We start from the raw sequence: 27,310 nt of genomic DNA on the forward strand, positions 1-27,310 counted from the left end.
TTAAATGTACTGTCTTAATGTTGTTTCTACATTAATTTGGAGATTATCTGTGACATTATTACATTATAAAATGTATTAAAAACTTATGAAAACTTAAGTGTTTTTAATTGCGATTAATCATGATTAATCACAGAAAACATTTGTGATTAATCTAGTTCATTTTTTAATCGATTGACAGCACTAATCATTTTATATTCTGGCTGCTTTAACTGGCTTAAAACTGGCTTAAATTTCTTCAAGTGTCAATTATGTTTTGATAGTAATATAATCATCATGAAGTGATCTGATGAACTGATAACATTCTGAGCCCAATCTCTGATTTTATGGGTGATCTGATTTTACATCATTGATTTTCAGCAGCCTTGTGATACAGAATGAGATTCTGCACAAAAATCGTGTATGTCTTAATGACAAAGAGACTCGAACCTTTTTGATCAAAATAACATATAAAAATATGTCTAATTATATTGAATGCCAGATCTTATACTGCAGAATAACCAGGCTGCTGTACTCAATAAGGTTAATCTAACCCAGAGATTAGGCTCTAAATGAGATCTCTGATTCACAGATTCACAATGTAATGATTATTGCAAATCACACTGAAATGGTGACTTTACTTTTGCTGTGTATATATATAATAACTTCATCATAACTTAAATTCACTAACTGCAAGTTGAACAGTTCTTAAAACACAGTCTTAACATAGAGACTATGTTTATGCAACTGGCCACTGGCTTTTTTCGTTTAATCATAATAACGAGCTATAGTCCCTGTTTTTCTTTTGTTATTGTTGCTGCTGCTTTTGCCGCTTCTATTGCTGCTCTTATTGCTCCTGTTGCTGCTTTTGCTACTATTCTTGCTGCTCCTCCTACTAATCCTGCTCCTCCTATTGCTGCTCCTATTTCTTCTGCTTCTACTGCGGCTATTGCTGCTGTTCCTCCTCCTGCTGTTGCTACTGCTACTGCTCCTCCTCCTATTACTGTAAGTGTGTTTTTTCCACACTCTTGTAAGTTTTGTTTCAAAACCTCCCATGAAATCTTTATCTGGGCTTGTTTATACATCTCATTGGTGTAGTGTTGTCCTCCATTCTCATCCACAATCTTCTCAATCTTCTCCAGCAGTTCAGTGACCTGATCACAGTTCTCCGGCATTCTGTTGTTGAATGAGTGAAATCTGCCTCCACACTCATTCACAACAGACTGTAGATCTTTACTTTCTCTGATATACTCTTCTAATGATTTATCCTCCAGTGCATCAGCATGAGTGAACAGAATGATGGTGTAACGTGCAGCTTCTTCTCCAAAGTTCTCCTGAATCCATTTGACTGTGTTTTTCTCCTCATCTGTGAATCTCACACCCAGTCTGATGACCAGCAGAAACACATGAGGACCAGGAGCAGACATCTCAACACACTTCACGATTTCAGTCTTCATTTCCTCTTCTGGCATTGTCGTATCAAACAGGCCTGGAGTGTCGATGACTGTGATGGTCCAGTTGCCCTGCATTACTTCTTGTCTCTCACAGGTTTTAGTAACAGACCCTGGTGAAGCAGACTTCTTAAAATGATCTGGACCCAGGATGGTGTTTCCAGTTGAACTCTTTCCTCTTTCTTTCCCAACCGCTTCGCGTCGTGACCGCATTACCACCTCGGGTGTGCATTATTTTTCTACACAGCAAAAAGTCCAGTGTTAAATTAACTCTCCTGGGAGTTTATATGGCTCCAGAGTCAGTAGCCGCGTTTCCATTACCCTTCAAATTGCGCAAATTGAAATTGCGAATTGAAAATACGCTTAATGGAAACACGTCAATTTCGCAAAAACTCCCATTTATCGCAAAAAAGTTTTTACGCTCTCATGAGGTGGTTTTTCAGGCAATTCGAAAAAGGAATATTTCGCAAAACTGCAATGGAAACAGTTTTTGCGCATTTACAGTCACCTGACTTAGAAGACGCAGTGTGTTTGAAGTCCATGTATAGCTACGCAAATAATAATAATTTTATATTATTTTATTATAACATTTAATAGGCTATATTTAGAAGACGCTTTTATGCAAAAAAGGAACAAAGCTGAGCGTGGAGCGCGCACTGTATGGCACGGAGGCGCGATCGCGAACACTTGCATTTTCCTATCAACAGTGGAAACAACTTAAAATACTCTATCATTTCTGGTCAGACAGAAAATAATAATACATTATTCTCAACCACTTTTATTTGTGTAAACTCACAATAACAAGAAAACGCTGTGCTTTTGTCAAATAAAAGAAAACAATCAGCACTTTCATGATCTCCGTAAACTGGAGCGCGAGAACTGAAACAAAATATAGCCTATGTAGGCTAAAGCTTGAAATGTCCACTTTAAAACGAACAAATTCGAATCGAAAGCTAATACCTTCTGATTATGTAGGCTAATCCGTATGAAAGTTGCATTTCTCTCTAAAAGCGCATCTGCTTAACAGCGGAGATGGAGATGTGATTTTAGCCGACACTTAGAAAACAATAGTTTATTAATTATATTAATGGCTCTTCTCATTCAGCACTGCGGGAAAGACATCAATTCCAGTTTCTAATTTGGCCTTAGAAAACCAGTAAAATCGACATGTTTTCCATATTAATTTTGTGAATATTTTAAATGTTTTATAAAGGGGCAAAAAGTCATAAACAAAGCGCAGCAGTTGGTGTAGCCAGTTCAAATTAAAATTTTGGTGTTCAACTTTGCGTTTTAAAAAGACAACAACCGTTAATTTTTCGTTTTTCAATTAGGGGTTAAAAAAGGAAAAACAAATAGATACAAAAGTAGCCTACATGGATCGTTTGGACAGAATACAGAATTCTTTATTAAATTCATAAAAGAAACAATAATTAGCCTATAGGAATACTGGATTCTAAATCTCAAAGAAATGCCACAATCAAATCCTCGGAGCAGAAATGAGGGCGAAACACCCAGAAACTCCTTATATGTGTCGTTCGGGGGTCTTTCCCTGTTATTAATGCTTGAATAACACGCCATGTCTCCTTCCATTAATAATAATAATAATAATGTCTAATGCGGTGGCTGTGATATTATAACCAACGTCCGTTGCCGTGATTTTTGGAATGACTTATCGCGAGAGAAAAAAATACGTTTTAGTCGCATAACATCGGTTAATGGAAACGCCGTCATTTCGCAATAGTTTTTTATCGATATTTAGATAATAGCGCAAAACATTTGCGCAAATCTGTAATGGAAACGCGGCTAGTGTTAAAATATGAGTGTTAAATTAACACTCAAGAGTGTTAAAGGTAATGAGCTCATTAAGTGATTCATTGAGTGATAATTGACCAATATTGAAGACACCTGATGTTAACAAGCAGAATCACCAAAGGAGAAAATCTAATTTTTTAAGACACCATTATGATGATCAGTGTTTGCTTTAGTTGGGCTCTTGACCCATAAAGCTTTAACTTTAAATTTTGTTTGGCTGTTGTATCTGAGTTATAACTCTCAGATGAACAAAGAGAAAAGGTGATCAGGTGGTGTTGGTTATGATTTGATAATCATAATTTGACCTGAATATCAACTCTCATTTAGAGAGTCAGATTTACCTTGTTGATTACAGCAGCCTGTGATTCTACAGCAAATGATTTTTATCATTATCAATATGATCCAAAATATTTCTTAAAAATTGTTCTGATAAAAATACTTAGAAAATTACTTGATTTGGACACACTGACATCAATAATCAGCCTGTGAATCTCAACAATGGTGACAATAATAAAGCATGTTGCAGTGCATTCTGGGTGCCACCAATCAAAACTCATTCATGGCTCCCATCATGCATTGTGGTATGAATAAATTATGATCTGAATTGTCTTTGTAATTTCCTTTTCCGAATTGAATATTCTGTTTGTCACCATTGTTGAGATTCATACACTGATTCTTGATGTCTGTGTGCGCCTAAAATAAATATTTGTTTTATCAGATCAACTTTTAAGAAATCCTTTAGACTAGTTAGAAAAAAAGATCTTATGCTGTAGAATCACAGTGATGCTGTAATCAACAATATACAGTCAGAGATTAGACTCTATATGAGATCAGTGATTCAGGAGAAATTATGATTATGTCAAAACATAACCAACAAAACCTGATCAACTTTCTCTTTGTTCATCTGGCAGTTATAACTCAGGTACAACAGCCAAAGTTAATCTAATGTTTACAGTTTATGGGTCTAGAGCCCAACTAAAGCAAACACTGATCTCCATAACGGTGTCTTAAAAAATTAGATTTTCTCCTTTGGTGATTCTGCTTGCTAACATCAGGTGTCTTCAATAATGGTCAATCATCACTCAATTAATCACTTAATTATCTCATTAACTTTAACACTCTTGAGTGTTAATTTAACACTCATATTTTAACACTGACTCTGGAGCCATATAAACTCCCAGGAGAGTTAATTTAACACTGGACTTTTTGCTGTGTAATAATTCAACGGCCTGTCGTCAATTATTCCTTACATAATTTATTTATGTTTTGTTTGTTTTTGTGTGTCCAACAGTTAGGCTAGGGTGAATATTTAAAACATTTACATTTTTCCAAAGCGACTTACATTGCATATTAAGGTATACATTTTACATTCTTATCAGATAATTTAGGTGCATTTTCATATTGCAATGGAATATATTAGATGCATTTTTATCAAGCTTGTATATTTAAGTTCAGTAATTTCACTTAAATGATAATTAATAGGTAATCTTCACTGCCATTTAAGTGAAATTATTGAATTTAAATATACGAGCATCTGAACTCTTCATATATATATATAAGCAAATGTGTGTTCAGTGCAAATAAACTTGCTGCCTAGTGTTTTATTAATAAAGTAACAGATTATGTGGTTTTTTTATTGTTTTTAATTTTTATTTTATAACTGTTGGTCCATTAAGCCTCATTAAGCGTTTTCTTGGGTTTCGAGGAAAACGTACAATTAAACGCGTTGCGTTCATATTCTGTGCTCAATTTTTTTCTGTATAGGCTATGCTTTATGGTGTTTCCTGTTTGGTCTTTTAATACCACTGTCTCAATTAAACGCGTTGCGTTCATATTCTGTAAAACTATTCCAGTAAAACTAATGATATTTCATAAAAATATTTTCCAAGCGTTTTAAAAAATAGCTGATACATATGCATACAAATGTTTGCATTGTGGCTGGCGTTGTTCATTGGTGAGGCATCGACCAATAAAATGACTTCATTCCGACCCCAGCCCCGCCCCCGACTCTGCTCTCTCAAGTCTGCATTTACAAGTGCACGAGTGAGTTTTGCTACAGGCATATCGCAAAAAGAGTAGCAAAAGTCAAAGCGCTAGGATTTGAAGTTGTACTGCCAGATATGAGAGGTTGTGAGTGCCGACTTGTGGTTGTACAACGAAACTGAACTAAAGCACAAAGATAAATGTGTAGTACACAATTGTGCCTGTCATTTTGTTTATGTAAATGACACTTTACACATTTGTAACTATTAATCTGCAACTTCGAATTCAAAACACAGGTGTTCTGAGTATTGTCTGTGTGTGCAAATCGATAGATGCAGCTTTTCACATCAGAGCTGCAAGTATAAATTTCAACTTACAAATACAAATATTAATTTTACAAGTTCTCACATTCAAATTAGCAAGCTCTCGAGTTTTGCTACTGTTTTACCTTCATACATCATCAACATTAACCCTCTGTGATCGACAAACGCGCAGGCGCGCTTTGCTTGATTTTTTTCACATAGCAGCATCTTACAGACTTAAGAAATATGAAAAAAAACTGTAAAATGTCTACTTTATGTGTCCACTTACAATAAAAAAAACATTATGCTTTTGTAAAATAAGGAAAATAAACAGGGTGTGCTTTCTGCCTCTTCATCACCGTGAACTTTATTTCTGAAGCACATCTCTAAACTTAAACAAAACTCAGCAAATAGTCACCCAGGCATGAGCTATATATATATCTTTATAACCATTTAAGTGTCTACTTTTAAATGATCTAATTCAAAACGAAAACAAATATTCTCAGTTTATGTAATCTGTATGAAAAGGGAGAGATGACCTGCCAACATTGAAATAATTTTTTGTGTTTACAGACACTAGTCCATATTGCGATTAGAACAAAGCACTTAAGAATAAAGAACTTACTATTCACAATCCGTTGCTCCTCGAAGTGAACCTAAACCAGCACTTCTGAGATAAATTTCCCAGGATTATCATTACAATAGTATGATTCCTCACAGCGTAGCAAGATGACGTACACAACAAAATCCCCAGTGTTAAATTAACACTGCTCAGTGTTTATATAATTCACACACTGTAAAAATGAATACGCTATATCTACTCAATAAAATTGAGGCAACAGATTACAAGCAATATTATTAATTAAATTTAACAAATTAGAATTGAGTAATATTGAATCAAATGAATTCCTTAAAAGTTAACCATTTAAAATCAGTAAAATTTACAAAAAAAAAAAAAAAATGTAAACAAAAATATCTGAATAACAGACAGACGTCAATGATGAATTAATAACTCTTTGTTTTTTATTGCCAACATTGAAGACACCTGATGTTAACAAGCAGAATCACTGAAGGAGAAAACCGTAATTTTAAGTCACCATTATGGAGATCAGTGTTTGATTTAGTTGGGCTCTTGACCCTTAAATCATTAACTTTAGAAATAGTTTGGCTGCTGTAACTGAGTTATAATTGTCTGATGAAAAAAGAGAAAATGTGATCTGGTGGTGTTGGTTATGTTTTAACATAATTTATTTAACTGAATCACTGAACTCATTTAGAGCCTATTATCTGAGTTAAATTTACTTTATTATTTATTATTATTTTATTAACGGCGGTCAAACCGGATGTGCTTTTATCCTTTCCTGGTCGTGACGTCACCTGCCCATGACGTTCACTCTCGCCATTGGACTAGTTGACACATGCTTCATGCTTCACAACTCACACTAAAACCGGCTTGCTGTGTGTGACCCAGATACGGCCCATGAGACCTTTGCTGCTGCCGGAACTGAACCATTAGTGCCATAGCTGGCCCAGATGAGGCCAGGATATGTATGTTATCTGGGTCTGGATTTAGTCTGTCTCAGTTTTTTCTGTTTTTTTGTTTCGCAAATAAATTTATAGAAACTTAAACTGTGTAATGAAGCAGCAGGTTTTTGTCATTTAATTAACAAAATGTGACCCCGCCTGTGAAACCCCGGCTAAAGGGGGTAAATATTTTAAGCACTGCTTATTTGTTTTGTAGCTCAGTATTCTGCCAATACTATTAAACTTATTTTAAGGACATTTTTGGCCTGCTACGTGTTATTTGCTGAATGGTAATGCGTTGTTTTGACATCTGACACGGCGACACCGAAGTATGTTCAGGAACGGAAAGCTGCAGCTAGGATCTTATTTTGTGTTCAGCAGAAGAAAGAAACTCATACAGGTTTGGAACAACATCAGAGTGAGTAAATGATGACAGAATTGTAGTTTTTGACATTTTATTTATTTATTTATTTATTTACTCCAGATTTATTCAATGTTATACCTTGGGCCAGTAAGAGAATGATAATTTCAGCGAATGAGAAATTTGATGTTATTTAATTGATATATTATTGACATTTTTTCACTGATATTACATTTTAGCCAACTAATAAAGTTATACAAATCATACAACTTATACAAACCACTGAATTGACATGGTAATTGTTGCTACGATAAAGCTCTTGTGGCACCCCCATTCGTTTCAATGTTTTTATGCTTTTAGGACATGCACATCATAATAAATAGACCTATTTTACACAACTTTAAGAATTTTTCCACTGATGTGTCATATATCAATAAAAAGGGGAGAATCTCAGCTTTAATGTGTTATATGGTACATATGCAGGATAACTATGGATCAAATGTGTTGCAGTTTTAACAAATAACCTATTTTTAAATTGGAATTTCTCAAAAATATGATTTTCTGAGCCCGAATTTTAGCAAATGTTTGACATGGCCCTACTCAGTCAATATTCAGGAAATTCAGGATCAGGAAAGAGCGCTTCAGGAAACACCATCATAGGAATTAGAGAAACATTTAAAGAAGATTTGTCTCCTGAGGCTGTGACCAGAACCTGTAAATCAGCACAAACAGAGCTGGATGGACAAACAATCACAGTGATCGACACTGTAGGACTCTCTGATACATCAGTGAAGATTAAAAATGCTGAATCTTAAATAGAGAAGATGCTTGGTCTTCATAGTGTTGATGTGTTTCTGCTGGTGATCAAACTGGGTGAGACATTCACAGAGAACAGTAAAGTTGTGAAATGGATCCAGGATCATTTTGGATCAAAGTTCTCAAATCACACAATAGTGCTCTTAACTCACGGAGATCAGTTACATGAGCCATCTGAATAAATGTGAAACACTGCGGTCAGTAGTTGATCAGTGTTCAGGAGGTTTTCATGTTTTTAACAACAAAGATGACTAACTTTATTTCTGTCACACATCTACAGAAGTTCTTGTTGAGAATTAACAGAGGTTTAGATGTTGATGTCTTATTGAAAATGTTTAGTTTGAGGTCAGCATCATGGAGATCAGTGTTTGCTTTAGTTGGGCTCTTGACCCTTGACTTTCATTAAGCTTGTGCTTTATAAGCAATTGCAGGAGTTTATGGAGAACATTTCTGCATTGATAAAGCAGATCAACATTTATGTTTTAATAACAGACAAATGACTGCTTTTTTGTAATTAATGACTCAAGGAATTGAAACACTATTCAATAATATGAAACTCAACAAATGAAAAAGATGATTTGTAACAATATTATTTGTGTTTCAGATGCTGAATGTTGATTTCTGTGAGTATGTATATGTAAAAAACTGTAATTGTTAAAGGGGACATATCATGCTAAATCCACTTTTTTAGCCCTTAAATGCATTTTGTTGTATATTTGGAGTGTTTAGAAGTATAGAAAATTTGAAATTAGTCTCTTCAGGTGTTTCGTTGATATCTTTATATTATGTTTTGGCCTTATTTTTAAACCTGTTCTGATTTTTCTATTCTCTATGACGTTTTGTGAACAATTACGTCACAGTATTTGCAGCGGAACTGCCAAATAAGGACATTGACTTCCAGCCCAACACTTCGAGCAATCCGCCATTTTTATTTCTCGCTACAATTTTGTAGTCCAAGCTCAAAGATGCAGAAGTTACGAGAGGGTAAGTCAAAATGTTCGGTTGTTGGATGTAGTAACCCACACGCTTCATTACACCGTCTCCCAGCATCAGAACCTCTTCGAAGTGCCTGGTTGAGTTTTATAACAAAATAAATCGACACGTGGTAAAAGGTCGGAAGACCAAAGTATCATGTGGAGCATTCGGAGATATTTTTTTCCTGAATTACCGTGTGAATTGTGCTAAATAAGTTGCCTTATCTTTTCTGAAAAGCGTTCCGGGCATTAAGCTGACATAAAACAACACTTTAATAAAACAAAAAAAACTATCCAATGATGAAATGTTTTCTGTGTTGACACAAATCTTGGATGTCCAAAAGTTTCTGTGCCGCTAGATAATCATATCTCTGCTATCAAACTACAAAAATGGCCGAACGGGGTGGAGTTGAACCGAGTGTCACCTCTGCAACCTGGAGAGGGGGCGGGGTATGACGTGTCTCATTTGCATTTAAAAAGACCGCACCAAAACGAGTTGCTCTCAGACGCACATCAGTAAAGGGGTAGAAAAGGGGCCTGTAGAGCTATAATAATGAGGAATTCAAACCCAGGCATTGCAGTTCCGCACAAATGTATGATTTATATGTAAAAAGGAACGATTTAAAAGCGTGATATGTCTCCTTTAAGGTTCTGTTTAAAACTTGTCTCGAGTCTTTTATACACTCACGGAAATCAACATTCGGTATATATGAAACACAACAATGATGACATTCTTCATGCCAGCATACAAAACACATTCATGGCTCCCAGCATGCATTGTGGCATGAATAAATTATGCAGCTGAATTATTTTTGATTGTCACCATTGTTGAGGTTTTTATGACGAGTGCTGATGTCTAAGTGTGTCATTTTTAACTTTTAAATAGTTTTGGACAATCTAACACAAATGTTCTTTTTCAATTTAGTTCATTACCTTTTTCTCAAAACATATTGATGTATCAAAACTACAGTGAAATCAACTGTTTAATTGCAGTCCTTTGTCTGTTATTTATTTAAAACAGACATGCCAGTCTTCATGAACACCAGCAATTGCTGATAAAGCACAAACTTAATGGAAGTCAAGGGTCAAGATCCCAACTAAAGCAAACACTGATCTCCATGATGGTGAGCTCAAACTAAACATTTTCAATAAGACATCAACATCTAAACCTCTGTTAATTCTCAATAAGAGCTTCTGTAGACGTGTGACAGAAATAAAGTCAGTCTGGTTAGTAATAAGTGAAGCTGGTAATGCTGTTTGTGGAGTTGTTTCATCAGATCTTCAGAGAGTTAATGTCTTTTATCTTCAGTTCATCTAAGGCTGTGTCTGAATAAAGTTGTAGTTTGTGTTCTTATTACTCTTTTGAAATATGATTGAAAGAATGTTTCAGGAACATCACACTAACCTTTAAATAACATTCTAGTAACATTAAGGAAACTGGACATTTTTATGTTCTTGGAATGTTAGAAATCAACGTTCCTATAATGTTGATGTCCTATAATGTCCTATAATGAAAATTAAGTTGAAAGAACGTTTGAGGAACATTAAACCTTTTAAAACACGTTCCTCTAACATCAAGAAGACTGGACATTTTTCACATTCCCAGAACCAACACTGAATATTTGGAGAACGTTCTTATAACAAAACTCTTTTAGCTGGGAAGTTAGGAACAATAACTATGGGACAGGCTATAACACTTTCTAAATGTGGAAAACAGACGTTTGTGTGTGTAAATAGTGCCCTCATGTGTAGATAACTATATGAAAAACCCATCAAATTACCTCACCTCAGTTGTTTCTTCTGAAACAATCCATCTCATGTGGTCAACAAATTATGAAGACTGTATAATATCTTTAGCAACAGTGTGAAAGTGAATAGCACTAACAGACACAATACGGATATAAACATAGAAATCTATCGGTTCAATATGCGTCACATGACTAAACATGCCTCATCTTTTTCAAAAAGCTCAGTTTCACTGGACAAAAACGCTGTCTCAGTGTTGAAGGACATAACTCAACAAAGAGAGATAGCGGAGGAGAAACTTTTTGCATGATTACATTCTATATTAGACACAACAAGGAACATAACTTTCAAACATGACATGAACCCTAAGAAAATTAACCGCAAGTTAAAGGGATAGTTCACTTTGAAATTAAATTTTGGTATGTTTTAGCTTACCTGAAGGGCATCCAAGATGTAGGTGTCTTTTTTTCCGCAGTAGTTTCAATTTTGATATTTTTAGGTCAAACCGTTCTTGTCTGTCAGTCCTATAATGCAGGTCTATGGTCACGGTCTCAAAGAGCATGCACAGAGAAGTCCAAATTAAACAATTCCCCATCGTCCAAATTAAACAATTCCCCATCGTAAGTACACAGTGATGGCCTAAGACACGAAACGAGTGGTTTGTGTGAGAAAACGAACAGTATTTATTTGACGCAGTATTGAACACAGCAAAATCCCCAGTGTTAAATTAACACTGCTCAGAGTTTATATGAGTCCACACTCAGAGTGTTATAATTAACACTGAAGCAGTGTTAAAGTTAATGAGATAATTAAGTGATTAATTGTGTGATGATTGACCATTATTGAAGACATCTGATGTTAATAAGAAGAATCACTGAAGGAGAAAATTATTTTTTTAAATGGTCACCATTATGGTGATTGGTGTTTAGTTTAGTTGGGCTCTTGACCCTTACTTTTTTAACTTTAGATTTTGTTTGGCTGCTCTAATTCAGTTGTAACAGCCAGATTAACAAAGAGAAAAGGTGATCTGAAGGTGTTGGTTGTGTTTTAACATAATAATTAACTGGCCTGAATCACTGAACTCATTAAGAGCATAATTTCTGAATTAAGTTTACCTTATGGATTATAGCAGCACTGTCCTTGTAGGGCATGCCATTTTTAGCCTTGTCAATGAAATCCAAATGATCAAATCAATTACAAAAAAAAAAAAAAATTCTTAAAATTATTTTGTGCAGGCACACACAGACATTAAGAATTTGCGTATGAATCTCAACAATGGTGACAAACAGATCAACTCTGAACATAATCTCATTATTTATTCATGCAGCAATGCATGATGGGAGCCATTAATGAGTTTTGATTGGTGGAACCCAGAATGCACTGCAACATGCTTTATAATTGTCACCATTGTTGAGAAACACAGGCTGATTTATGATGTCTGTGTCTACAAACAATATAAAGTTTTATGTATATGAACAAGTTTTAAGAGATTATTTGGATTACATTGTAAAAGTAGAATCCTTTTCAAGGACAGTGCTGTTATAATTACTAAAGTAAAATCTAACTCATAAATTGGGTTCTATATGAGTTCAGTGATTCAGGTTAATTGGTTGTGACATAATGATTATGTTAAAACACAACCAACACCATCATATCACAGTTTCTCTTCGTTCTGGCTGTTATAACTCAGGCACAGCAGCCGAACAAAATCTAAAGTCAATGATGTAAGGGTCTAGAGCCCAACTAAAGCAAACACTGATCATCATAATGGTAACATACCAATTACGATTTTCTCCTTCAGTGATTCTGCTTGTTAACATCAGGTGTCTTGAATAATGCTCAATCATCACACAATTAATCACTTAATTATCTCATTAACTTTAACACTGCTTCAGTGTTACTTATAACACCTTGAGTGTGGACTCATATAAACTCTGAGAGTGTTAATTTAACACTGGGGATTTTGCTGTGAACAGACGTGGTTGTTTTATAAGAGGTAAAAACGATATAAATACTGTTCGTTTTCTCACACAAACCACTCGTTTCGTGTCTTAGGCCATCAATGTGTACTTACGATGGGGAATTGTTTAATTTGGACGATGGGGAATTGATTTAATTTGGACTCTGTGCATGCTCTTTGAGACCGTGACCATAGACCTGCATTATAGGACTGACAGACAAGAATGGTTTGACCTAAAAATATCAAAATTGAAACTACTGCGGAAAAAAAGACACCTACATCTTGGATGCCCTTCAGGTAAGCTAAAACATACCAAAATTTAATTTCAAAGTGAACTATCCCTTTAAAGTAAGCATTCAATAATTAATAAAGGACAACAGGAGAGCAGCACACACATAGTAAGTTGATAGAAAACACTAAAATCTTGAAAATGATGATAACAAAAAAATGTACATTACACCATTACTTCAGGATAGTATAATACAAAATAAAAATAAAAATTTATTTGAAAAATTGATTCTGTTATTTGAGTTATTTCTTTTGAAGCATTGACTGTGTTCAATATGGAAGTAAATGTGTTTATTTAAAATGAGTCTGTTTTACTCATGTTATTTGTACAGTCTTTTAATTACTTTTATATTTTCCTTTAGAGCTATAATTACTTGCCAATAAATAGACTCCAGCACCCACTATTGCTGCTGCTGCTATTGCCAGAGCTGCACCTCCTGCTCCTATTACTACTGTTTTTCCAACAGTAGCTGCTAGTCCTGGTTCTGGTTCTGGTTCTGGTTCTGGTGCTGCTGCTTTTAGTCCTATTAATACTAATAATTTTTCCAACATAGATGCTTCTGGTGGTTTTGGTGCTTCTCGTCCTACTGCTTCATATGCTCCCACTGCTCCCACTGCTCCCACTGCTCCCACTGCTCCCACTATAACTGCTCCCACTATAACTGCTCCTACTGCACATTTCTTGAGTAGAAGAGCTCTCTGAGTCTGCTTATAGTCCTGTTCTGTGTATCTCTTGCATGCATTCTTTATCCTCAGTGACTCAATCTTTTCCAGAAGCTCAGTGACCTGAGATCGATCTTCATCTTTGTTGTTAAAAACATGAAAACCTCCTGAACACTGATCAACTACTGACCGCAGTGTTTCACGTTTACTCAGATATCTCTCTATTGGCTCATGTAACTGATCTCCGTGAGTAAAGAGCACTATTGTGTGTTTTGAGAACTTTGATCCAAAATGATCCTGGATCCATTTCACAACTTTACTGTTCTCTGTGAAAGTCTCACCCAGTTTGATCACCAGCAGAAACACATCAACACTATGAAGAGTAAGCATCTGCTCTATTTGAGTTTCAGCGTCTGTGATCTTCACTGATGTATCAGAGAGTCCTACAGTGTCGATCACTGTGATTGTTTGTCCATCCAGCTCTGTTTGTGCTGACTCACAGGTTCTGGTCACAGACTCATTAGACAAATCTTCTTTAAATGTTTCTCTAATTCCTATGATGGTGTTTCCTGAAGCGCTCTTTCCTGATCCAGTCGAGCCCAACAGCATAATACTCATATCAGGAGGTTTTTCCATGATGTTCCTCTGCATCTTCTGTCAGTGGAGTAGATTTTGTCCTCTCTCTCTCTATAACGAGGAAACATATTTTATTAATTAAATGAAATAAACCTGCTGCTTCTTTACACAGCTTAAGTTTATATATATATATATATATATAGAGAGAGAGAGAGAGAGAGAGAGAGAGAGAGAGAGAGAGAGAGAGAGAGAGAGAGAGAGAGATGGGGGGGATTAGCTGACCGTTAGCGTCATCATTGTTTAAAAGCATCATTAAGTCATTAAACTGGCGGTCTCACCTGTCCAGGGTCGTCCTGCTCACACTCGCTGGTGTTTTTCCCATGAGCCCATCGGCCGTCAGCGCCACACACACGATAAACCAAGCCCTGATGAACTGGAAACACACACCGGTCACAGCTGGACTGAGTCTACAACACTTTACATTCATGAAGACAATCAATAATACTGAGATCTCCAGCGATGCTGCTGCTGCTGTTAACTTAAAGCTGTTGTTAACTTAAACCACAGATAAACTGTTACAAATCATTATTAGGAACTGAAATAAAACTAAAATAAGTAGAAAATAAATAGCAGATCAAAAATGTAAACTTAAAAATCTTGTTGAAATTTTGCCTTGGCTGAAAATAAGTTGAAGTTGAAGAACTAAAATGACCAAAACTAACACTGAAATTAAAATAAATCAGAGATACAGTGCTGTGCAAAAGTGTTTGGCATGTTAATACATTGATTACATGAAGAAACAGAAGAAACTGAGACAGACTAAATCGTCTCTGAGAGGCTTGAAGAAACCTTCCTGCAAAGCTACCTGAAAAACTATGCACAAGTGTACCTGGACAAAAGCCGTTTTAAAAGCAAAGGGTCGTTACACCATATATTGATTTGAATTAGTTAGAAATTAAATCATAAATACATTTAATTTGTGATTTTATTTTTGAAAGCATTCTCACTTTACAGCATTTTAACACAAGTGGCAGTTTTTTTCACAGCACTTTATATATATATATATATATATATATATATATATATATATATATATATATATATATATATATATATATAATGGTACATGCAGAGGCGAACCTGCATTAAGGTCGAGCCCCAGGCACAATTAATTAAAAAGGCCCTTCTAAAATATTTTTTGTTAATATATCTTTGTTACCTAGACATAATTATACCAACATACAAAAAGTAGTCAAAACACATCTAACAGAACATAAATCATTGTTTTATAACATTAAAGTGCTTATTTTTTAATTAACAAAATGTCAATCTTCATCTTTATAGTAGAAGATACAATACAATCTTCATATTTATAACGGACTGTCACCATAAAAACTGTGCTTTGTGTGGTGGTGACAGGAACAAGCATTTTAATCTTTATTTTATTAGTTTATCAACTAATTATGTTAACTCAACTAATTTAATGTATAAGAGCTGGAAAAAACTAATTACTAATTAAATAATGTCAACTAAGTAAATGTATTGATTAAGGCTGCCAAGACTGAAGATTTTTCTAGTCAACTAGTAATCATTAATTTAAGCAATTAGCGGAGAGAAGGGATTCATAGTTGTAAGAGGTCAGAAAGTGTTGGATGGCAGAGGTCGGTTTCAGCTGCGTAATTATAAGGGGGAGATGTGTATTCCATTGTAATGAAGTCTGTAATGATATTTTTCCAGTGGTTAATGTGTATGTTGTTACGAGTTTTCCAGTTCATGAGGATAGTTTTCTTGGCGATGGTTAGAGCTATGAGGAGCATTTTAGAGTTTATATTTTTATCAGTAATTATTGTGAGGTCCCCCAGCAAGCAAAGAGAGGGCGATAGTGGGATGTGGCAGCCGACTATAGTGGATAGTGACTGTGTGACCTCTTCCCAAAAGTGTTTGATTGGAGTGCAGTGCCAGGTTGCATGGATGTATGTATCTATAGAATTGTGATTGCAATGTGTGCAAACTTCTGATGTGAAACCCATTTTAGCTAATCTATTGCCCGTGTAATGTGTTCTATGAAGTGTTTTGTATTGTATTAATTGAAGATTAGCATTTTTAGACATGAGATAAATGTTTTTACAGATTTGGGTCCAGAAGTTGGCATCAGGAGCTATTGAAAGATCGTTTTCCCATTTTATTGTTGGTAAGTATATGGTCTGAAGTTGATTTGTAATGATTTTGTATATTTTAGAGAGAAGTTTCTTTGGAGAGGAAATGTTAACCAAGTCTGCTATTGCTTGTGGAAGTTCTAAATTTGTGGCTCTGATGTTTATTTTTGCCAGAACAGAAGATTTGAGTTGTAGGTATTTTAAAAATTCATTGCTCCCGATGCCAAACTCCTGGGCCAATTGCGGAAATGTTGTTAACGTGTTAGATTTGAAAATATGGTTAATGTGGGTGATACCCCTTTCAGCCCATGTGTGAAAATTCAGTATTTTTTTATTGCTTATGAAGTCACGGTTGTTCCACAGTGGGGTGAGGTTAGATGGAGCTAGTATAGAATTTGTGATTTGGTGAAATTTCCACCAGGCTGTCAGAGTGGAAGCTATAGTTACAGCATTAAAACATGTGTGTTGTTTGATTGATTTGGTGAGGAATGGTATGTCAGCTATATTTAATTCTTTGCATAGTGATTGTTCTATATCTAGCCATATAATATCGGATTGGGTGGGGTGAATCCATTTGTATATGTATTGCAGTATCGACTCCTACCACCTTTTAATCAACCCACGGATATTACTGCATTTTTGTTACTTTTATCATCACTGTCATTTTTTTTCATTACTGTTATTGTTATCATTACTATTATTATTTTCATTATTGTTGTAATTGCTGTTGTTATTGTCGTTGCTCTTATCATTGTTATCACCATTGCCATCATCATCATCATCATCATCATTATTATTATTATTGTACTGTTATCAGTACTGCTATGGTTAAATCAATTGAATATTTCCAATTCCCCCCTAATCTTTTCATGTGTTTTTAATGCACCACAACATAGAATAGAGAAAAAAAAAAAAAAAAAAAGAAAAAAAAATTTTATATATATATATACATTGAAAAACCTCATAAACACTCAGGCAGGCAAGACAGGCGAGAAGTAGTTTCCATAGGACAGTATCTCTGTCCTAAGTTGAGACACTCTCACACTGTACTTTTAATGCACCTTAGAACACTACACATAACATAAAAAAAAAAAAAAAAAAAAAAAAAAAAAAAAAAAATTATATATATATATATATATATATATATATATATATATATAGGAGAATAGTATAGAAAATAGGGACTGAAGAGATGTGGGGGGAGGGTTATCTTATATTATCTTATTATATTATCTTCTATTATTATTTTACTATCTAAAAATGTATTTATCTATAGAGAGGGCTGACAATGGTAATTGTTATATAGGAGAAAATATAGAAATAAAAAACAAAAATTGACTAATACAATGTTGGCAGTATGATGGTAGTGAGGAGTGATGGTAATGAAGATGGTAATAAATAATAAATGGTTACTTTGCTTATGCATATACACACACTCACACACACACACACACACATACACCCACACACACACACCTATACATTTAAACACTTTTATTTCAATTCTGGAATTCAGGAATTACTATATTGTTCGTTACTGCACTATTTTGGTCTGTATGTCTGTCTATAATAAAAAAAAAAAAAAAAAAAAAAAAAAAAAAAAATTTAAGCAATTAGCCTAATCGCATGTTAATATTACTTTAATTAGGCTGCTTAAATATATACTGGGTGCATGGAGGAATATGTGTGTATTCCGCACTCAAGCACACAGATAAAGCTTGCCAAAAAGAAATGCACCTTTCATACGGATTCATAGACTGTAAAAAAATATGGACATAGTGTCCGTGTGACGTCACCTGTAGGTTTCTGAAAAGCATTTTTGAAGCCCAAAGTGGGCGGAGCCGGCCGTCGCCATCACTCCCAGATAACCCAAAATGGGCAGAGGCGGATTAGCTGAGGTGACGTAACGGCTAACAGACAGCAGACAAACGGCTAGTAGTGACATCAGCGGCAATCCACCTGTCACTTCAGTGGCCACGCCCCTAATTATGCAGAACTTTAAGGCTTAATATAATTTAAACGGATGAGCTAAAAAAATTCACCCCCCTCACAGTTGTCATGAAGGGCTATACCAGAACGACTTTTAGTATCAGGCTGTAAATATATTTTTTATTTTTATATTTGTAAAGTTGGGCATTTTAACATGGGGGTCTATGGGATTGACTCTCTTTTGGAGCCTGTCTCTAGTGGCCAGTCGATGAATTGCAGTTTAAATCACTTACGTGTTGGATTCAAGAGAGAACGGAAGGTTGCCGCTAGTAAGGATTACATAAACAGAAAGTATATGTTTTCGATTCAAATTGGTTTGTTTAAAAGTAGACATTTCAAGCTTTATTTCTATATATGTCTGTAAGGCAAGTATTCGCTGAGTTCCGGTTCAAATTTGTGATCACGCCGGCGCCTCCATGTCATGCAGTAACTTCACTTGGAGATGAACCTAATAATAGCGCACATTTATAAATTAACCTTAGAGTGAGCGGCCATGTCAGACGGATAAGTCCTCTTCATGTTTAACAAATCAAATCACGCAAGAAGAGACGATTGATCGATATATTTACATCTCTTAAGTGTTTCAACTGCGGAAAGATATCAATAAAGCAGCTTGAGAATAATATCTCACGTATAGCATTACATTTACCGCAGGCATTTAGTGTCGACGGCAGGTTAGTTCGCTAGAGAAATGAACTCTAGAGAGAAGCATTTCATATTAGCCTATTCATTATATTTACTTAACCTGTTAGTAGTGTCTTGAGTATGTAATGAATGTTTAAATAAATGTATCATAAAAACAAGTTATGACAGCCACTGTGTAAATTATTATATTTCAAAAATGAATTGGAGTAGAAAATTAACTTTATAATTATATTTAGACTTAAATGCAAAACCTGCCTTGTGTGCAATACATGTGTTGATCTAAAAATAAATAGCAACTGAATTTAATAATTTGGGCTCTGTTGTTAACTGTTGCCTTTAATATTATAGTAATGTGTAATTAAGGGCTCCCTATAGTTTACAGGATTAGCTAAGATTGCTTTTTAATAGAATACAAGTGGATGCTGCACACTGGTGGTGGTTGAGGAGAGATTTCCTGATATGATTGTAAAGCGCTTTGGGTGTACAGTACACAGCAAAATCCCCAGTGTTAAATTAACACTCCTCAGTGTTTATATGTGTCCACACTACAGGGTGTTAAAAATTAACACTGAACAGTGTTGAAGTTAATGAGATAATTAAGTTAACACTGAAGCAGTGTTGAAGTTAATGAGTTAATTAAGTTAACACTGAAGCAGTGTTGAAGTTAATGAGATAATTAAGTGATTAATTAAGTGATGATTGGCTATTAGTGGTGACACCTGATGTTAATAAGCAGAATCATTGAAGAGAAACAATAACAGAAAAAAGAGAAACACAAGAACTACTGACTTCGAGTCATTACACATTGTTGCACTTATTATTACCAGTTTGACTTTATTTCTGTCAAACTGACTTTTATTACTTTATTTTCTTTTCTACATCGACAAAAGTTCTTGAGATTCAACAGAAGTTTAGACGGTAATGTTTTATGGAATTTTTCTTTTCAAGTCACCATTTTGGTGGTCAGTGTTTGCTTTAGTTGGGCTCTTGACACTTTTCATATTTCAATATTAGTTTTTCTCTGGTTGCTGCAACTCTGTGTTTATAAAGCACATTTGTTACTGCAAGAGAAAACATGACTTGCTCACAATATGTTTTGATGATAAAAACATTATCATGTAGTGACCTGATTCACTGATGTCATTCAGAGTCTAAATCTTTGACTATATGCTTGATGTCTTGTTTTAGTATTGGTGGTTGTAGCTCTGAGATTCTACAGTTTGAGATCCAACAGCAATATCAAAAATTTTGAAAATACTTTGAGCAAAGAAGTTACTGCGTTTAAACACACAGACATCAAGAATCAGCATATGAGTCTCAACAATGGTGACAATAAACAAACTAGTGACGAACAGATCAACTCTGAACATCACAAAACAAGCTACTAAAGTCAGAACAAAACAATAGCAAAATAAAAGCAAACAGAAAAAACAATGAAAATTACAGGACAATTCAGCTGCATAATTTATTCATGCTGCAATGCATGATGTCAGCCATTGATGCGTTCTGATTGGTGGCTCCCATCATGCATTGCAACATTAAGCATTTGTTTGATTGTCACCATTGTTGAGATTCATATGTAGATTCTTGATGTCTGTGTGTGATTTTAAATCATTCAGATCTTTAAAACTTTGCTGGAAGTAACTACTGTAGTGAAAAATTAATAAAACAATTGGATAAATCAGTTTATAATGATGGGTGACATCATTGAAACATAACCAGGGCTGAATTTCCAAAAGCATCTTAAACTTAACTTGATTGAAGACCAACTGCAACAAATGGTCTATACGATCAAATTAGGGTTGTGATGTTTTCAGGAAACATAGCCCAAATCATAGTTTCTCTTGCCACAACACATATGCTCTATAAGCACAGAGTTGGAGCAGCCAGAGAAATACTAATGTTTAATAATAAAGTGTCAAGAGCCCAACTAAAGCAACCACTGGTCACCATAATGGTGACATGAAACGAAACATTCCATAAAACATTACCATCTAAACGTCTGTTAAATCTAAATAAGACAGTGTGTAGATGTATGACAGAAATAAAGTCAAACTGGTAAAATAATAAGTGCAATAATGGCTCGAAGTCAGTAGTTCTTGTGTTTCTCTTTTTTCTGTTCTTGTTTCTCTTTCCTTCAGTGAGTCTGCTTGTTATCATCAGGTGTCACCACTAATGGCCAATCATCACTTAATTAATCACTTAATTATCTCATTAACTTCACCACTGCTTCAGTGTTAACTTAATTAACTCATTAACTTCAACACTGTTCAGTGTTAATTTTTAACACTCTGTAGTGTGGACACATATAAACACTGAGGAGTGTTAATTTAACACTGGGGATTTTGCTGTGTAGTACATATGAAAGCGCTATATAAATGCCTCAGTCTATTCTATTCTATTCTATAATTAATTTAAACACATAAACACATTTGTAAAAAAAAAAAAAAAAAAAAAAGTTTATTAAAAAAAGAAAAAATAAGCAATTTTGTGTTTAGTTTTCTCCCCCATACCGAAACAGCACGTTTGTGTACCGTTACACCCCAAATGTATTTTCCCATATTTTGGGGAAAATAAATAAAGAATTACATTTTTTAAATAAAAGCAAGCAAGCTCATCAAAATGTATTAAAATCCCCAGTTAGCAGTGGCAATATGACTGCGTGTGGTGGCGTTCATGTGCATTTTACTAGTTAAAGAGGCTACATGCGATTTTCTGAAATTTAAACTCGCGACTGACACCTGTGGCCAAAAAACGGAACTGCTCTTCCTTTCTGCTCGCTCTCGTACATGCACACTTCACAAGTCATCCGCTGCAAAGAAGTCAACATTATGTTTACAGAGGTAAGAACAGTCAAATACATATATTGTTTGAGAAACTAAGTTTGTTTGCTGACTAGCGGTGGTGGCAGAGTGATCTGAAACGTTTAACATGAACGCGCTTGACGTCACATCCGCAGACAGCGCGCGAAAATAGGAAAAATAAGAAAACAGGCTTATAGGTGCACCCACTGTGAGCTGACAAGGTGTCAATATGCTCATCAGGAGATGTTTGAGTCATAAATGGTCAAATAAAAAGGCTATTGTTACGTTTATTTTGGGGAAAAAGTTGCATATAGCCTCTTTAATCTTTAAACTAGTTAAAGGATAATTCTGGTATTTAGCACTTTGAGTCTCTTTTCTGGTTTGTTTTGGTTGAACTACAGTGGTGGACACAGAAATGTTGACGATGGGTCCTGTCTCGACTTTTTGACTCGTTTAGAATCACTTTTGACTGCTTCAGAGTGTCTGACCACTGGCATGCACAAACATGTCCTTAAAACAACCCTTGACATTCGTTTTCAAAACTGAAAGTGGTTAGTGGTTAGCCGAGTGGTTAGTGGTGTTTGTTGATAGAAGTTACTAAGTAGCATGAAGTTATTATCTTAACATTAACATTAAAACACTTACATTTTTTACATGAACTTAATTTTACAATTAATTCAAATAATATTTTTACTATAGTTTATTTGCATTTATATTTTAGTTCAATTATTCTTTTGTCTGAGTTGCAAGGTGTCAGGTCTGATGATAAAAGCAAATGCATGGGCGACTGGATTTTGCAAGTGTTGTCATGGAAATGGCAGGTGAGGGACGAAATAGGGACGTTCGCAAACTGGCCCGGACAAATGTCCTCAGAATGTCCGTCAGCGAACGTTACAAATTGGACCAAATGTGGACCTAAGGGGACGTGCAAAAAGTCCGGGGGACGTTCCTTGTTAGCTGGGAATATGGCACTAATGGTCTGCAGCCATCAAAATTCATTATTTGCATTTGTCAGGGATGTGATTTTTCCGGTTCTGCAACAGGGCCACACCGGGCGGCACGTCACCATGGTTACAGATGGCAAAGAGATGCATTTTTCCTTCCTTTCCAAGTATCAACAAGGACGTATTTGCGTTCAGCTTGTTCACTGCTGCGCAGTGTGTACCTCAGTCGCTCGTGACAAGAACATTGCCGGATCGGATGATCTGGGTATGTATTATTGCTTGTGTCTATATATAACCTATAAGTTACTAATTTGACTTTGTTGTCGATTGATTAGATGATCGATTTTGATTGATTTTCCACTATGGCAGGATGTTTAAGCTGCATTAACATTAACTTACTTGTATTTGCTAGCTATATAATAATAAGATAGCTAAGTTAGCTACTACTAGCCACCCTTAAAACTTTGCTGTATGAATCGTTGTATGATGTATGAGTCGTTTTCAAGGTTTTGGCAACTTATAAATTAATTTCTTGTGAATGGTTGTGACAGGGTTTTTATGTAAAGGCGTTTCAGACGGCTTGGATCCGCGGGGTTGCTCTGTCAATAGACAAAGACTGATCTGGCGACTGTTTCTTTAACAGTTAGGCCACCAGGTCTTAAACAGGCGACAATCTTTACTGCTGTCTCTTATTCATTAAAAATAATCGAATAACTTTAAGGTTAGGCTACACAGCTAGAGCAGCACTCTCTAAAGGGTTAGTTCACCCAAAAATGAAAATTCTGTCAGTAATTACTCACCCTCATGTTGTTCCAACCCCGTAAGACCTTTGTTCATCTTCGGAACACAAATTAAGATATTTTTTGATTAAATCTGAGAGCTGGATCACTTCTCCATAGGCTTCTAAGGGATTGGAACTTGCTGGCCCAGAAAAGTTATTAAAGACATCGTTAATATAGTCCAAGTGACTCCAGTGGCTCAATCTTAAGTTTATCAAGCGACGAGAAAATGTCGCTTGAAAAACCCGTGCGCAAAAAAAACCCCTAAAATAACGACTTTATTCCACTATTCATTTCCTTCTCTCTGGGAATCGAGTCTTTTCACGTAGTGTTTTAGCGCAGCGCGTCTGTGTTGCACGTCACACGCATCACACACATGACCAGCGTCGGCTAATAGTGAGCCTACGTGGTGACGTGCAACACAGATGCGCTGCGCTATTACACTACATGAAAAGGTGTTAATGTACAGCTGTGCAGAAATGTAAAACTATCGAGCCAAAGGTATAGAGCTCTGCTCAGAGATAAAGAAGAACTGAACAAAAGGCCTTATCACTCTGAGAAGCCATGCAACGGCCGGCAAGAAAATGGCAAAAGATGCCATCGTGGCAGCAGCTGTGAGTGCCAGGCGCAAATTCCAAAAGAAACATGTAGAAGCTCTAAAAAAGCTTGCTACAAAGGCTAAAGAGTCATACAAAAATTGAGGCCTTCTTTTGACATGAAAATTTGCATGTTGCACATTTAGCTGTTAAAGTTGTGTAAAACAAAAATAAGTTAAAATATATTTTTTTTGTCATGGTTGTTGTTATAGAGAGAGGTGGTGATGGAGCAGTGGAGAAGACACTTGCTTTTGATTCCCACTGTTACACATCCACCAAATAAGTTGTTATGTGTCATACTCATGACATAATAAGTTGGATGTTGCACATTAAGCAGTTTAAGTTTGGTTTAAAAACAAATGTAAAAAGATTTATTTTATTTTTTAAATTCAAATAAGTTGTTGTCATGTGTCATAAAAAGTTGGATGTTGCACATTTAGCAGTATAGGTTTGGTAAAAATATATTATTTTTTAAAATTCAAATAAGTTATTGTCATTGTTGTTATAATTATTATTACTACTATTATTATAGAATGGTGTTGATGGCGCAGTGGATTAGACACTTGGCTTTGATTTCAACTGCGACACATCCACCAAATAAGTTGTCATTTGTCATACTGTACAAAAAAAGTTGCATGTTGCACATCTAGCTGTAAAATAAATTAAAATGTATTTTTTTGTTCAAATAAGTTGTTATGGGTCCTGCTTTACTATCCATATAGATTCGCCACCAGTTTGATCGGCGTGTGTGGGGGGGTCTCAGTATATTTTACTGCTTTTTTGTCCTTAGCCAATCACATGCCTGATTTGTAAAAAAGTAGAAATAGTTTTACTAGCCTACTTTCGTTTTTGAGCTCCTAACGCGCCTACACTAACACACTTCTCAACAATACAAAACACGTTACAGCAGATCACAGTCCAGTCACTTGCATTTCATAAGATTATTTTACCATAGGATGATTCATGATGTGATGTTAATCTCATTTAAATAACTTCCATTGCTACTTTTGACAGTAGCCTATGTGTGTTTAGGCACACTTGGTATGACGTGCGTATATCGATCCAATCACCAACACAACACCAATGTCAACATACTAAAAACTGAACAAATGTTTAACTATATGACCATTATGAACACTAATGATCTGAAGACCCTATAGTCCATCTAACATCTACTCACATGTGTGAAGAATCACGATGAGCGCCACCAAGTTTCTCTTCACTTCCTGAAGTTAACAAGCTTTATCAAGAGTCATGAGGCACTAAAGTGAAACTGAAAGTCTGAATTATTCAAATGAATGGTTACCTCTGACAGTGACTGGTTATTTCTGCAGAAGGAGCTAAGGACATTTCGTGTAGCCTTCCACTTGACTTTGTCGGGATCAGGGCGCGTTTTGGTTCGAGTTTTAGGATATTCGGTTGCATTGGACAGAACATAAATATTCATGAGTTTCCTGTTTCCTGTTAACGCGGGTGAAACTTACTGTATGGTAGCCTACGTGCTTCTGTTTTTGTCAAAATCTATCTGGGGAAAACTTGAATTTCTCGTCATATAAATGAAGCCAATATTGCATATCTGGGTCATTCTACAGAAACGTCCACTTTTGGTATGGCAAGATGTCTTAAAATGTATTTCTTTTTCTAACATTTAAACTTAGACCACATTATTAGATTACCCTTTGACTTTATGAGTGCACATAAATGACAGCGTAATGGTTTATTTTTATTTTTGTGCATGTATTTAAAGACTGCATACACCATTTATGAAATATGAAATATTTCAGTACATGCAGTCAGAGGTACAGAAAATTAATGATAATCTAACTAATAAGGAGATTATTAGGCCTTTCGCTCATATCTCTTCTCCCTTTCACTCAAATCACTTATTCTCTTTCTTTTTTGTGTGTCAGTGTCACTGACATAGCTCTGTTTCCTTTTCTGCAAATACTCTGCTCTGCGTTCAGGATCAGCATCTCTACACTTTCTATAGTCGCTGTTTCTCAGCTGCACTCAGCCATACCCTCAATTTCGAAATACCTGACCAAAGGAGGATTAACAATGATAAAGAAAAGTTAGAATCACACAATGTTAGTGCTATTTTATGCAAAAGAACTAAATGAATAGCTTTACACAAAGTGTATCTCTAAAAGGGAGTCACTGGTGTTACTGATCTTCACTGGTGTTACCCATAAGGAAGGTGACACCAGTGACAATTTTAATGAAAACTGCATTTTACAAAATGGCTGCTGCAAGGTTTCAAACCACATGTTGTCAGTCATGGTATACTCACTAAATTAAGTAGTTTAATCCATTTGTATTCTAGTGTATTCATAATAAATAATAATAAAGCAAGATACCCTGTTGAAATATGTGGGATGTGTGGTTTATATAAACTGCAAAGGTAAAGTGTATTAAAAAGATTGTGACCGATGTGAAGGGGGAGGAGAATTTATATGTGCGTCACTTTTAGTCAATAAAGCTCTTCCGCATAGGATACACCTGTGCATCCTCCCTCATGACTCCTCTGGAAACTCCTCACTCCTCGATCCTCGACTCCTCGCGGTGCAGTTAGAGAATTAGAATTAGAATTTCTTCATTTCTTTTTTTCTTAAACGATAACACCAGTGACACAACTCCAGGGGACCACTACTTTCATTATATATTTTATAATATTTATTTAGCATTTTGTTTTTTAATGTAATTTACATCATATATTTGATAGTTATGGACACATTATTGTATTTTAAATGGAAGAAAACACTGTTTTGACCTCAAAATAAAGCATTTTCCCTCTGTACATGACTGTGGGGACGAGCACTTCTGTGGTGCTTGGAATTCTAATTAATTAATAAAAATCAAATATTGCCACATTGATGGCTCAGGAAGGTGTAATTGTTCAAATAACATATTGTTTCATTTTAAAACATAAAGAAATTGTAACCCTAACGTGTTTTTCAAGTGTAAT

The 27,310-nt window shown here is 35.3% G+C and overlaps 2 protein-coding genes across 2 annotated transcripts; both read right to left on the reverse strand.

Annotated features, from left to right (window-relative positions):
• Window positions 1–761: 761 nt before the first annotated feature.
• Window positions 762–1,640, reverse strand: LOC307149139 (GTPase IMAP family member 9-like; the record flags this gene model as incomplete). Its single annotated transcript, XM_079855237.1, has 1 exon — window positions 762–1,640. The coding sequence occupies one exon, from the start codon at window positions 1,638–1,640 to the stop codon at window positions 762–764; it is 879 nt and encodes a 292-aa protein (XP_079711363.1).
• An 11,733-nt stretch (window positions 1,641–13,373) lies between these two features.
• Window positions 13,374–25,576, reverse strand: LOC307146390 (GTPase IMAP family member 9-like). Its single transcript, XM_079850335.1, has 3 exons — window positions 25,526–25,576; window positions 14,771–14,865; window positions 13,374–14,543 (listed from the first exon to the last, which is right to left on the reverse strand). Exon 3 carries the CDS (start codon window positions 14,505–14,507, stop codon window positions 13,530–13,532), a length of 978 nt encoding a protein of 325 aa, XP_079706461.1. The 5' UTR covers window positions 14,508–14,543; window positions 14,771–14,865; window positions 25,526–25,576; the 3' UTR covers window positions 13,374–13,529.
• Window positions 25,577–27,310: the final 1,734 nt, after the last annotated feature.

The sequence above is a fragment of the Squalius cephalus genome, assembly GCF_949319135.1.
Source record: "Squalius cephalus genome assembly, chromosome: 2".
NCBI classification, from domain to species: Eukaryota; Metazoa; Chordata; class Actinopteri; order Cypriniformes; family Leuciscidae; genus Squalius; species Squalius cephalus.